At 35.7% G+C, this 14322-nt stretch overlaps 1 protein-coding gene across 11 annotated transcripts in view; it reads left to right on the top strand.

Annotated features, from left to right (window-relative positions):
• PUM2 (pumilio RNA binding family member 2) overlaps positions 1 to 14322 on the top strand; it is a 93792-nt gene that overhangs the window by 19263 nt on the left and 60207 nt on the right. For 6 of the 11 annotated variants that reach the window (XM_082642070.1, XM_082642064.1, XM_082642063.1 and 3 more), the window contains exons 2-5: positions 1966 to 2034; positions 9904 to 10012; positions 13053 to 13240; positions 13795 to 13964. In XM_082642070.1, coding sequence (XP_082498196.1) covers positions 1984 to 2034; positions 9904 to 10012; positions 13053 to 13240; positions 13795 to 13964 — 518 coding nt within the window. In that variant the 5' untranslated portion in view covers positions 1966 to 1983. Of the gene's footprint in view, positions 1 to 1965; positions 2035 to 2956; positions 3087 to 9903; positions 10013 to 13052; positions 13241 to 13794; positions 13965 to 14322 lie in introns of those variants that run through there. The other 5 variants (XM_082642072.1, XM_082642071.1, XM_082642069.1 and 2 more) reach the window with 1 other exon arrangement.

Below are 14322 nucleotides of genomic sequence, written 5' to 3'. Positions count from 1 at the left end.
CGGCCTCTTCCGTTGCGGAGCATAAGCTCCGGACGCGCAGGCCCAGCAGCCACGGCTCACGGGGCCTAGCCGCTCCGCGGCATGTGGGATCTTCCCAGACCTGGGCACGAACCCGCGTCCCCTGCATTGGCAGGCAGACTCTCAACCACTGCGCCACCAGGGAAGCCCCTCACTGAGCATCTTGAATCCGTAAATTTTGCTTTCATCAAGTTTAGGGGAATTTCTGGCCCTTGTTTTTATTAATTGATTGCGGCGTTGGGTCTTCGTTGCTGCGTGCTGGCTTTCTCTAGTTGCAGCAAGCGGGGGCTACTCTTTGTTGTGGTGGCAGGCTTCTCATTGCGGTGGCTTCTCTCGTTGCGGAGCACAGGCTCTAGGCACGCGTGCTTCGGTAGTTGTGGCTCGCAGACTCTAGAGCACAGGCTAAGGAGCTGTGGCGCATGGGCTTAGTTGCTCCGCGGCATTTGGGATCTTCCCGGACCAGGGATCGAACCCTTGTCTCCTGCATTGGCAGGCAGATTCCCAACCACTGCACCACCATGGAAGTCCTGTGTTATTTGTAGATTTTTTTGATGACAGCCATTCTGATAGTTGTGAGGTGATATCTCTGTTGTTTTGATTTGCATTTTTCTAATAATTAGTGATGTTGAGCATCTTTTCATGTGCCTGTTAGACATTTGTATTTCTTCTCTGGAAAAATGTCTGTTCCGGTCTTCTGCCCATTTTTTGATTGGGGTGTGTGTTTTTTTTTGGCTGGGGGTGCGTTTTTTTTTTTTTAATTGAGTTGTATCGGCTATTTATTTTGGATATTAACCCCTTGTCAGTCATATCATTTGCAATTACTTTCTCCCATTCTGTTGGTTGTCTTTTCAGTTAATTGATGATTTCTTTTGCTATGCAAAAGCTTTTAAGTTTAATTAGGTCCCATTTGTTTATTTTTGCTTTTACTTTGTCTCAGGAGACAGATCCAAAAAATATTGCTGTGATTTATGTCAGAAGTGTTCTGCCTCTGTTCTCTTCCAGGAGTTTTATGATTTCAAGTCTTACATTTAGGTCTTTAATCCATTTTGAGTTTTTTTTTTATATGGTATGAGATAATGTTCTAATCTCATTGCTTTATAATACATGTAGCTGTCCAGTTTTCCCAGCACCACTTGTTGAAGAGACTGTCTTCTTTCCATGTATACTCTTGCCTCCTTTGTTACATAGATTAATTGACCATAAGTGCTTGGGTTTATTTCTGTGCTCTCTTCTGTTCCATTGATGTATGTGTTTGTGCCATTTCTATGCTGTTTTGATTATTGTAGGGAAAGGAATTATTCTTAAGGAAACCTCTGAATTTTATAATTACTCTCACAGCAGATTATATGTTGCTTTGAGGTAGAACTGGATCACCACTTAAAAAAATTTTTTTATCATTGGTATAAGATCTACAAATAATGAAATTCTGAGAAATTTTGAGAAATCTTAAAGAAGTAGTGCAAAGTAATAATTTTTTAATAGGAATTACAACACTTTTTTTTTTACAAGAAGATAACTGGGGATTTCCCTGGAGGTCCAGTGGTTAAGACTCCACGCTTCCACGGCAGGGGGCAGGCATCCAATCCCTAGTCCAGGAACTAAGATCCCACATGGGGCGCAGCATGGCCAAAAAAAAAAAAAAAAAAAAGGTAACTGTATTTTAGTACGTGAGCTCACTTCTTTTCTTTTGCGCAGGAAACTAGTAGGGGTTTCTTTTGGCACACAGAATAATCCAAGAACCGTTGACACCAGGTTTCCCACAAATTTTAGTGTAGATTGCTATGGTGTTCTATTTAGGAAAACCTGTCTTTATAGAGAAATGGATTCTCGTCCATCTCAGCTCATGCTATAACATCAGTAATAGCAGCAATGTAATATCAAAATAGTTGATGTGGTCTGTTGTTCAAATTTTTCTTTCTACTAATGTTTCTTTTTGTTATTCAACAGGTTTGATCTGTGGATGAAATGAATCATGATTTTCAAGCTCTTGCATTAGAATCTCGGGGAATGGGAGAGGTAAATATTTACGAATACTAAGAATGTATACCTCACTTTGATTATTTGAGCCATTGAGACTTGTTTTTTAACCATAAATCTCCTTGAAAATAGTGGTTATATCTTTCAAATGATGTGGGCTTTTAAAATCTGTAGTTGTGAGATTTTCAGCTTTTTTTTTTTTTTTTAACTTCTAGCAGTAATTTTAGTGAGGTTATTTGTGTCTAGTTGATTTGATTGACCTGATAATGTCTTCTGTTTTGGTAATGGACCATAATTACTTTGATCAGAAAAGAGCCTTCCTTGATCTTTGTCCTGCTGTTTTATATATGTATGCTATGTTTGCTTTAGCCACACTTAATTGTTCACTGTTCTTTCTTACAAAAATTTCTCCTTGTTCATTGTTTGCTTAATAGACTTCTAATCCTCTGCAGGACTCTACTGAAAAAGACTCTTTATTGTCCCATTGATATCTGCAGTAAAATTAATTACTTCCTCATCTGAATTCTCATGGATCTTTGTACATACTTTTATTATATTACTGGTTACAGTTCATTTGTTTTATATTAGTCTCCTCTGTAGATTGTTAGCTTTGAATGACTAGGGCACAGTGGGCACTCTAAAATTTTGGCTTTTATCAGTCCTGTTAATCTATGATTTTCATTGGGGCATCCCATTTAACCTCACCATTACATAATTTAAGACATCAAAACTACTTAGTTTTCCATATACCTAATGAATATTTAGAAAACTTTAATTGATTATGAAAACCCTTGCGGTCACATTTTTGTTTTGTCATGTTCTGTAGTACTAACATAGTGTGGACTTCGGTAATAGAAAATAACCGTGAACAGACCTAAGATGTGTAATTAACCGCTTGCTCCTGGAGATTATTTTACTTTGGTAGACCTTCATGAGACTCACTCCATCCAATGCTGTGCTCTTCAGATGCAGAAAAAGAGTCCAGTCACTCTTCTGGGCCACAAGAGGGCACCCTGCAGCTAGCTAACCCTCCCCCTCTTCAGAACAGCGTTTTCCAAAGAGTTTGTCATTTTCAGAGGACTGATTTAAGGGTGAGTTAAGGTGCTTAAGCATAAGTATTGCCAAAGTAAACTTGTTAGTCCAGCGCTTAAGGTAAAACTCTGGGCCCTAAGAAAATTTGAGAGAGGGAATAATTTTTTAGTTAAAAAAGAACCTTGCAGCTTCACTGCGGTGCCGTGGCGGCTTAGGCATTATTTACACTACGGGTGAATAAAAAGAAGCAGTTGAAAAGGGCTTTTGTTTTTTTCCCTGTTACTTGTTTTCTTTGGTCTTTAGAAAGCAGAATAACATATCCTAAAAGCAGGTTTGAACAGTGCTTTAGCCTAGTCTGTGACAAACTTGAACTTGATTTTCTTAAAGACCAGATAAAGTCACACCCTTACCTTGATTCTGTTTAGACCCCATGACACTTTACTTTGCAGATCTACATTGTGTATGTACTTACAAATTGGCTCTTTTTTTTCCCTCCCTTTTTAAGTAGTATTTGATAAACCCAAAGACATGTTGGCAGTTTTTAAAAAAATGTCATGATCAGAAACAGTAGTTGAGAGAGTTTAGGTATTTGGGGGGTGGAGGGAGGGGTATTTGAGGTTTTTGGAGAAGAGAGGCTGGTTTTAATAGCATGTTAAATTATCTAAGCTTAAATCTAGGCTTTTCTTAATGGAAATGTCAGATATGCAGAGTAAAAATGGCTAGGGTTAGGCTGTCTGGTCTTTTGGCAGGTAGCAGCAGGTCAGTGCTTCTGTGACCTTCATCTATTAAAAATGTATTTTTAAATAAGCTGTTATTCACTAATTAAGTTTTTTTCTTAACAGTTTACCAACTAATTCTGTTACCTCTAAGAGATAGCTAAGAAACCTATTGAGGTTTCTGTCTCTGGGTTCTCTCTCCCACAAGCCTTTCTATCTTTCCTCATCTCGCAGGCAGCAGGGAACCTTCTGGGATTTCCTTCTTTGCCTGTCTCTCTCTCACCAGTCTTCTCCTCCTTTCCTGACAGGTGAGGTTTTTTGTTTTATCCCAGAATTCATTCATTTTAATAACCTAAAAGCAGCCTTGAGTTTCTGGCTCTTGAGTTTTCTAAAATTGCTTGTTTATTTTTTTTAATGCGCCATCCTTTTCTAATATATTGCCCTATCTTTTTCTTTAAAAATAAAGCTTTACTTATTATGTCTTAAGTTGCTGTAAATCTATAATGTACAAAGCACTGCATTACATACAGGGTTATTTTCAAATGTACTGGGTTATGTAGATCATGATAGCTTTTACTGACTCATCATCAGAAGGGCGGTTTCTTCTAGTTGTTCATCCAGAGTAGGAACAGATTTGTATTCATCCATTCATAAACTCATCCTTTCCAATTTTTTCCATAGCACATTTTTGTCAGAAGGCCTAACAGTTTGCATATGTCACATGGCTTAAAAAGAGCAAAGCTAACCCACAGGCGGTTGGACTCAGCTTCATTAGTATGGTGTTTTAAAACTATACTGCAGAGACACATACCTATTTATTTTTATATATAAAAATTAAACAGGAACTTCGTGTGTGTGTGTATGTGTGTATGGAAAAAGAGGCTCCTGCCTGAAATTCTTTAGGGAACCCAGAATTTAACTTTAAATCACTGAGTTAATGTGTTTGGGGGGAATATTTTCATAGCTTAGTATGATAAAGTTCCCTCCTTTCTTTTATGACATAGTAATATTTAGAGAAAACATTAGAGAAAATTTATGTACTAAGATCCCAGGTAGTATGGTGAGGTGGAAAATGTACTGGAGAGAAGAGTAAGGAGACTCCTGTTTTCTCTCCGGTCTGTCACTATTGCTGTATCACTAGTGAGAAAGACTGACTTCTTTGAAGGTAGTAATAAGAATAGCCTTTTGTATGAATCACATACATCTCCCAAATGCTCTCGCTCTGATCTGAGCTGTTAGGGATAACTGGAATGGAAACCAGCTGTTTTAAATAGCTGATTATCATTAATGTCTATAAATCCCTATCTTAGACATTCTATCATAAACTTCATCCACTCTAATGAATTCCCACATTATATAGTCTGAATATCCTGATAACATCTTGAACTGTTTTATTTTTTTCATTGTGGCTAGTCGTGGCTTAATAACTGAATATTTTTAGAAATATTGATGAGTTAGACTATGATTGGAAAGAACCATCTTCTGTGGTAGTTAAGTGTAAAGAAAATGGGCTTTAGAATTAAACAGTTATGGTTTCAGCTCCTAATGCTGCCACTTACTAGCTATATATGTAATCTTATATGTAATCTTGGATAGTTTATTTAACTTCTGATTCTGTTTCCTTATGCAAAATGTGACTTTATTAGGCAACTGTTTTTTATTGATGTAAGTAGTGTAGTTTCATGATCCTCCAGGATACTCAAACTAAAAAAGAAGGCAAACAGCTATAGACAAGATTTTTGTAATGAATACTCTTATAATCATTTAAAATAATCAGCCAGTTAAATGTTGCTGGCCAGCGTGTTACTCATGTTTTAGAATCTTAAAGGATTCATACTTTTCGTAGTGAAGGTACGTAATATGTACGTTTGCCACGTGCTAGATGCTGTTCTAAGTAGTTTACTTATATTATTTCATTATTGCCTCATAGAAAACTCTGTAACAGTAGCTTTATTATTATCCTTACTTCACAGATGAAGAAACTGAGGCTCAGAACAGTTACTTAACTGGCCCAATACCAAGTAACAGAGCTTGAACAGCAGTTTGAACTCTTGAGTGCCTTGACTGTTTACAGTACTGCTTCCCATTGGAAGTGATGACATCTAATAACATTTGCTGCTGATATTAAGGGATATTGGGAATGTAGAAGATTTGGGGAAGTAGTATGATTTGAAAACATTAAGTATTGATATCTTTCATTAACGGAAAAGATTAAAGTCTGGAAAAGCATCATTCTGGAGTTCCCTTGTGGCTGTTGTTCTACACACTTGGTTATTAGCATCTATGCCCGCCTATCTTTTATGACCTTCCATTGTAAATAGAGTCAGTCACCTTACATCCTAATTTGCCCAGACTGTCCAGATACGTGTTTTCGTGGCATAATTGTTAATAGCACTCCCATTCTCAGAAGTGTCCCAGTTTAGATGTTATATAAACACTATAATGTAGACATAGAGCCTTCAAGTTCTTTTAATCCTTAGGATTGTATTAATTTGGTTGGCTTGGTGATTTTACATAACAATATTATCTTTTTTTTTTTTTTGCGGTACGCGGGCCTCTCACTGCTGTGGCCTCTCGTTGCGGGGCACAGGCTCCAGACGCGCAGGCCCAGCGGCCACAGCTCACGGGCCTAGCCGCTCCGTGGCATGTGGGATCTTCCCGGACTGGGGCACGAACCCGTGTCCCCTGCATTGGCAGGTGGACTCTCAACCACTGCGCCACCAGGGGAGCCCTTGCGTAATAATTTGTATTAGAAAAATCTGAAGTGTAAGTGCACCTCGTAGTATAAATTCTAGCAGGAATTTTAATAATTATTTATTTTGCGGTAGTATACTGTGGTGTTGACTGATTTCTTTGGAGATGGAAAAGGGCAAGCTATAAGTGCTTCTTGAAGGAAAGAACTAATAAAATGGTGGCTAGTGGAGGGATGAATTTGTATGTCCACCCAGTCATTTCTGAGTTGGAAGGATGGAGGAATAGGTTGACAAGAAATACTGAGTTGCTTGACCTTGGTTTAGAGCTTTTGTGAATTAGGGAACTAATATGAAACAGTATTTGGATAATATGTTTTACAGATCTTCAAGATCTCTTAGCCCTTGTTTTTGTGCTCTCCCATTTCTACTATAGTAAAAGAGTCTCCAGGGGCAAAACACTACTTTTATTGCTATTCCAACCTTTGTACCACTTAATCTTTTCTTTTCTTTCTTTTTTTTTTTTTTAACTGTTCTATCCTGGATATCCTGAATTGTCGCCTCCCCCTATATTTAGTCCATTTTAACTTAATTCTTGGTCACAAGCCAGTAGTTTCTCTAAAAATATTTGAAATCAGTGTCTGTACTGTCACAGCTGTTTCTAGAATGGTGATAAGGGCCTTTGTTAGGAAAAGTGTTAATTTTATTAACTACTAAATTGTTTGCCGGGTCCGTGATAACTTATAAATGTTTGCAAAATGAAGAGACATTCATAGCCCAGTGCCTGGCAGAAAGTAAGCACACTGGGTAAGTGCTGGACATAGACTCCCCCCGCCCCCAGTTTTATAGTTTGGGTGTCAAAGCAGTGATCTATGAAGTACTACTGTACTACATGGAATCTTATCCCAAAAGACTGGAATAGGCTCCTCAAAAAGATTCTATTATTTCTCTTACCTCAGAAGGTTAGTTTGTTTCAGCCACTTCTATGTCTGTAATAAATGCTTCTACTAAGTTGTTATAACTTCATTTCTGATTTCTTATTTGTTATCCTTATTTTGCTATTAAAACATTTTTCTTTATGAAGTATGGGATAAAAGCATTATTTGCTCAGGAGCCATTTCCTTCTGCCTGAAATGGCTTATTTATACAGTACTTCAAAGGGATTAACTTGGGTTTTACTATGAATAAATGTTCAATTATTTAAATATATCAAGTGCAGTGTTTTAGTACTGTATTATCAGATTTACATTTTGTTTGAATATTTTCATGAAATTTTTATAGTGAGATTTTTAAAAATCGTAGCAACAGAGGTTGTATTTTACCGGGATCTTTATTAGAGCAGATTATTGTTTTAAATGTCTGTACTTTAGGGAATTCCCTGGTGGTCTAGTGGTTAAGGCTCCACCCTTCCACTGCAGGGGCACAAGTTAGATCCCTGGTCATGGAACTAGGATCCCTCAAGCCATGCAGCATGGCCAAAATAAATAAATAAAATCTTTGAAAATAATAAAAATAAGTAAATAAAATGTCTATAATACAAATCATTTGCAGCTCAGGAAGATCCTAACATGCAAAAAGTTTTCTTTCTTAAAATAGCAGTAAAATTAACAGTATTTAGTTTAGCAAAAGATCCTAGGGATATATGCCCAAATTGAATTTTCCCTCCTCCCTCCAAAGCCGCTTATCCTGTTGTTTTATTTTTTCTGTTTTGGTCAGTAGTATCATTTACCTCGTTACCCACATTTAAACTTTTATTCTTTTTATCAACCTTCCCTTTTTTTAAAAAATATTTATTTGTTTGTTTGTTTGTTTATTTGGCTGTGTCAGGTCTTAGTTGCAGCATGCAGGATCTTCGTTGCCGTGTGCGGGACTTTTTAGTTGCAGCATGCAAACTCTTAGTTGCAGCATGTGGGATCTAGTTCCCTGACCAGGGATCGAACCCAGGCCCCTTGCATTGGGATCTTGGAGCTGTAGCTGCTGGACCACCAGGGGAGTCCCAGACCTCCCCTTATTTTTATTCATATTCTGTTGACTCTCCTGAATGTTTCTGAAATCCATTTTATTTTCTCAGTTCTTTCTGCCAGTACCTTGTTTCAGTTCTTGTTGTCTTGGCTCTGTTGTAATTCTCCTTAACGATTTCTTTGCCTCTAGTCTAGATTATCCATCATTCTTAGAACTTACAACTTGAATTGTTTTCTGAAACAGTGTCACTCTTGCCATCCTCTCTTGAGTCCCTGTTGCTTCAATGTAATATACTATTGATATTTCTTTAGCATGTCTTTGAGGTTCCTCACAGTCTGCCTAGATAGCTTTAACAACATCAGCTTCCACATCTGTTCCTCCATCTCACACCCTATTCTACAAACTGTACATTTTCTCAAGTTGTGCCTCTGTTCATAATTTCTTGTGTCCTCCCCACATTCACACTTTAAACCCCCAACACACATACAGTCTTATCTCTCAGACCCAATTCAGGTTTCACTAAGTTCATTTTATTATGGTTAGTTTATATTTGTGAGCTCTCTGTGAGCTCTCTGAAGATAAGGTCACCAGGCCCTTAAGGAGGCAAACACAGGTAATTTAGTGTGATAAGTGTAGTAATAGAAGTATATACAGGTTTGATTATGAGGACCTAATTATGGGCTGAGAGGGATGGGTGTCTTACAAATGCTTATTTAAATGTCAAATGCATGTCTTACAAACCAGTCTGTTCTTTTCAAACAAACATATCCTCAGTTTGCCTTCTCTGAGTGTCAGGAAAGGTAGAGAGGGGAGACCTGGATGAACGTTAAAGTCTCATTAGGAATTGGCTAAATGTACATTTTGAATCATCATTGAATGCTTATATCAACACAATTTTTATACGCTTGTGTATGTTAACAGTATAGGATAGGGCACAGGGCTTTGACATTGTTACCTCAAAAAGTATTTAAGGGTCTTTTCTATGTGTCTCTTCTGCCATCCCATAGCTTCCTGATTTGGGATCAATAGATTGTTAGTGTTGAGGACCTAGGAAGAATTGTGAAGTTCACCTCCATTGCACTGTGAAGTAAGAATGAAAATTTTCTATCATTGAAGCTGTAGGATAGGAGGTGATCCAAGGGCAATACTTGGAAGTAAAGGAAAAATTTTAATCATTTGTTTAGATATTTTTATTGTGTTACTGTATTAAGAAATTTAGTAAGTCTTTTGAAAAAAATTATAAAAAATATCACATGACAGTAAAACCATTTGAAAAATGTAGAAAAGTCTGAAGTTGACTTTTCAGGTCTAGAATTATTAGAGCCAGTATCTAAGCATAAGTGGGGAGTTATTGTTAACTGGACAAATTAAGAAATAGGTCATCTGAATTTTCATTAGCATTGAAAATTAACTTGTGCCTATTGGTGGTAAGTTTACTTTCCTCTATGTTTTAGCTCTTTGTAATTAGAATAAAATTTAAATAAAATATTTTTTTCCCTTCCAAATAGCTTTTGCCTACCAAAAAATTTTGGGAACCTGATGATTCAACAAAAGATGGACAAAAAGGCATATTTCTTGGAGATGATGAATGGAGAGAGACTGCATGGGGAACTTCTCGTAAGTTATTGGTGTATGTGTGAGAGTTCTGAATTTGTTGAATACTTGAATTTTCTTTTAACTCTGCCCCCCAGACAGTATTTGGAGAAACTTTGCAATATCTGTGAGGATTTCATATATCCTTATAATGCACATTTTCTTATGTAAAGTAACTCATATCTAATGGTCCACTTATTGATTAGGAATGTTTGTCACAATAAGATTTTATTAAGAAGTTTTATCTGAGGTTAAACTGCTTATAAAATTCTGAATGTCAGTTAAAATAGAGGACACATTAACCATAGGAATTTTTAAGCTTGAGTTGTATTAATGGACAGTGACTGATTTATTTAATTGCAGCTCAGTCAAACTTTATTAGACGTCAGCCACACCCACAAAGGAAGTAAACCCCCTTAGTAAGGTAGAATTCCCAGAAAGGGAGCAGACTTCGAATGTTTTTGATATCCGTAAGTAGTGAAGAGAGACATAGGTCCAAGAAACTCTTAAGGGAAAAGGAACTGGGTGTAAGGAGTATAACTCACAGGGGTGACAGTATCTATTGGTAAATTAAAGAGCATAATTATATTCTTAAAATAGTACTGATTATATTTTTAAATGTTTCTGACTAGTAAAATTTGAGATACACACATGGAACTTTGAACATGTATTTTACAAATAAGTTTTCTCTTTGTAACTAAGTTTAATGCAGCTTACTAAAGCTATACAAAATGATCAAAGTAATATAAAAACAAATTTCTGGATGATAATTATCAACTTAACCTTATATTTTGGGTGTAAATTACCAGGTACTTTTTTATCCTCCAAATTATTAAAAAGATTTTTAAGTCCTGTATAGTCTTAAATTTTATTTTTAAGGGTAAAATAATTTTTTTTAAGTTAGGAAAAGCTGGAAAATTTTAGTGATTAATACTGTTTTATAGTCAAAACTGAAAAAGATTGAAAACTTTGCTAACTACTAAATTAGACTAAAATACTGGGAATTTTCTTTGGTTTCAAACAATATGTAATATAATATGCCAGGTTTGGAGAATACAAAGATAAATGAGATATATGATCCCCATCCTCAAGGAATTTTTTTTTCTGGATTTGTATTAACCTATATAGATTGCACTCATAAGGACTAGGATACATTTTTCCCACAAAAGGCACTTTCTTTGCTAAAATAATGTGCTTGAAAACTTGGTTGATAGACGTGTTTGGTTTTTTATTTTGACAGTTGAATGGTTAATTGCTCTATTTACCAGAACCAAAATTTTTTAAAGCATTCCAAAGCAAAACATCTCGAGCACAACATGGTAATGAGAGATATTTTCAAGATGGATGGTAGGGAAGTATCTTTGGTATGTTATATTTGGAGGACAACTAGTACCAGCAATAAAACATTTAAGCAACTGTTTATATATTCCTGATGTATCTTCTTAGCATCAAGTTTATAATTTTAGTTAATTCCTTGTACCACTCCCTCTTCCAACTTAACTTTTTTAGTTGTACGGATAAAGTTTTGAAGATGAGTATTAGTCTTTACCAGGAGAAATGAGAAAAATAGAAATGAATGGATTATTTTGTTTACTGAACAAGCATTTATTGAATGCCAAGCATGTACAAATACGAATAACACATTCCTTGTCCTAAAAGAATTGTCATTCTGCGATTCTTTCCATGAGTACAGGAGATTTTATCATACACATATTTCCTTCTCAGCTGAACTGAGTTACCTGTGATTGTTAATTTCGTTGTGTTCTCCTGCACTTTTAGGCCTTAGAGAAACCAGGATGTTCAAACCGAAATGCTCTTTCCACCCCCATTTTCACCTGTTTTTTGTTCTCTACTGTTCATATCACTTCCTTTGGGATTCACCCTAAGACTGGGAAGAATTGATAGATGCCCTTTGTTTCTGTTCCCCATAGTATCCTGGATTATTTTTATTGAAGTGCTTTTTACTCTCTTACGATTGCCTCTTGTTACACCTATCATCTCTTTTGAAGTCAGGGACTGTTTGTTCTTGGATTCCCCATACATAGCACAGTGCCCAGCATAGGAGAGACAGTAAATCAACATTTAAACTGTGAATGAATGGGTGAATGACTGAATGAAAAATATAATGACTAATCTCTCATGGATAAAGGTACTGACATGGAAGTGTTTTAATATGGTTTAACAAAAGTACCAGTCATTTAAAAATTATTGCAGTTAATAAAATGATGAGTGAGTATACCTCTATGATAGTTCAGCCCTTTAAGGATGATGCCTAATATTTAGTATGGTACGTGTTCACATATGAGCCAGATATAAATAGTGGCTTATTGGTTCCTTTTAAAAATTCTTTTCTGCAAATCTATGTGACTCTTCCTCAAATGTTTTAGTATGTTTGTATCTTCTTTGCTTTCAGATCTTAAGTATTGCTTTTTCTTTTTGTCACAAAAATATGTAGAAAATGTATTCGTACCATATGGATGAATTTTTTGTTAAAAATAAATGGAAAACTTTTAGACTAGAAGGTGTTTTTTTAAAAATCTTAAGTGATACTTAATTTTTTACACCAAGAATAGAAAATTCTGTGATATTACTGGTTTTTCTAAACTTAGTCATTTGTGTTTATAGCAGTACAGCCGTGTGTTCTGAATCTGTCCAGTACGTAACTGTGAGCTTGAGAAGTGCCTCTGCCAGTTTAGAAGTTACTTTTATTTCAGGTTTTATCTCTAAAGTTTTTTGTTTTGAATTGTTTAGAACTTTTTAATAAGATGCTTACAGGCAGTGGAGATGTCAAGTTAGTTTCTATCTCCATTGACCTTTGGGTTTGACTGTTCTTCACAGAGGCTTTTACCTGCTTTTTAGCAAATGGCTTTCTTAATCTGTATTCTCAAGAAATGTGCGCAGGCCAGTGAGTCTCAACAGACTGAAGATCTTTTTATAAAGATTACAGTAATATTCAAAATAAAACAATATGCTGATTTTTCTTACTTTAGTATATTAATTCATGTAAATACATTTTGTTAGCTTAAAAGTACGAATTTGTAATTGAGTTCTTTCTTCCAAACAGACCATTCAATGTCCCAGCCTATTATGGTACAGAGAAGATCTGGACAGGGTTTTCATGGAAACAGTGAAGTAAATGCAATATTGTCTCCGCGATCAGAAAGTGGAGGCCTTGGTGTGAGCATGGTAGAATATGTATTAAGTTCTTCTCCTGCTGATAAATTGGATTCTCGATTTAGGAAGGGAACTTTTGTAAGTATTTTGAGTAAAGAAAGGTTCTTAAATTGCTTGATGGTTATTTGGTTGTCTTTAAGCCAGTTTCTTTTTCTGGCCCTTCCTAGAACTAAAGGAAATTTCATAGCTATTGGTGCTCTTATTTTCTTGTCTTGGCCACTTGAAATACATAACCACTGGGAATATTTCTAATCTTAACCATGTTACCAAAAAAACCATATTAATTAAAAAACAAAATTTGTAAGATTAAAATTGCATATTCATGGTAGTACTTGATATGAAAGTAAAAAAACAAAATCATCTATTCATTAAGTAGAATTTTTTAATCTCATTTGTGGTGTTACTGCTTTTCCAGCACCGCTATAGTTAAGGTTGCCTTAGCCCTTCTGTTATAAATCACTGGTTTGTACTCAATTTTTTTGGCCTTTTGTAAATTAGTTGACTATGAAATTAAAATAAGATTCAATGTTTTTATTGTTTACATGCACTATAGTATAGTTTTAGGTCACCTCATGGTGCCTTTTTTTGTGTTCTATTAAATATTCAGAATCAAACAGATTCTTTTTCCTCAGGGCACTAGAGATGCTGAAACAGATGGACCTGAGAAAGGAGATCAAAAAGGCAAGGCTTCTCCATTTGAGGAGGACCAAAACAGAGATCTTAAACAAGGAGATGATGATGATTCTAAAATAAATGGCAGAGGTTTGCCAAATGGAATGGATGCCGATTGCAAAGATTTTAAGTAAGATTTTAACTTTCTCAAGAAGAAAAGCATATCTCTTTAGGGATTATTGCTACTAGCTGATGTGACTGATGTAGACATTTTTCCAATTTTGGTTTTTTTTACTTCCCTTTGTACCTTGTATTAATCTGGAGGAAGATTTAAAATTTTTTGTAAGGAATATTAGTTAATGATTATGTGCCATTTTTTAAAAAAACAATTCTTTAAAAGTCTAAAACAATGCATTCCATTGAAGGAATAATGTTAGAAGCTGCCGTTACCTTTCTGCTAATATGGTAGTATAAATTTTAACTGTTTTCTCCCTGCTAAAATTTAGTGAATTTTAGGTTTAATCTGTGATTTTTCTTGGCAAACTCTT

The sequence above is a fragment of the Mesoplodon mirus genome (assembly GCF_964341445.2).
Source record: "Mesoplodon mirus genome assembly, chromosome: 14".
Lineage (NCBI taxonomy): Eukaryota > Metazoa > Chordata > Mammalia > Artiodactyla > Ziphiidae > Mesoplodon > Mesoplodon mirus.
This window is presented reverse-complemented; position numbering and strand designations above follow the sequence as displayed.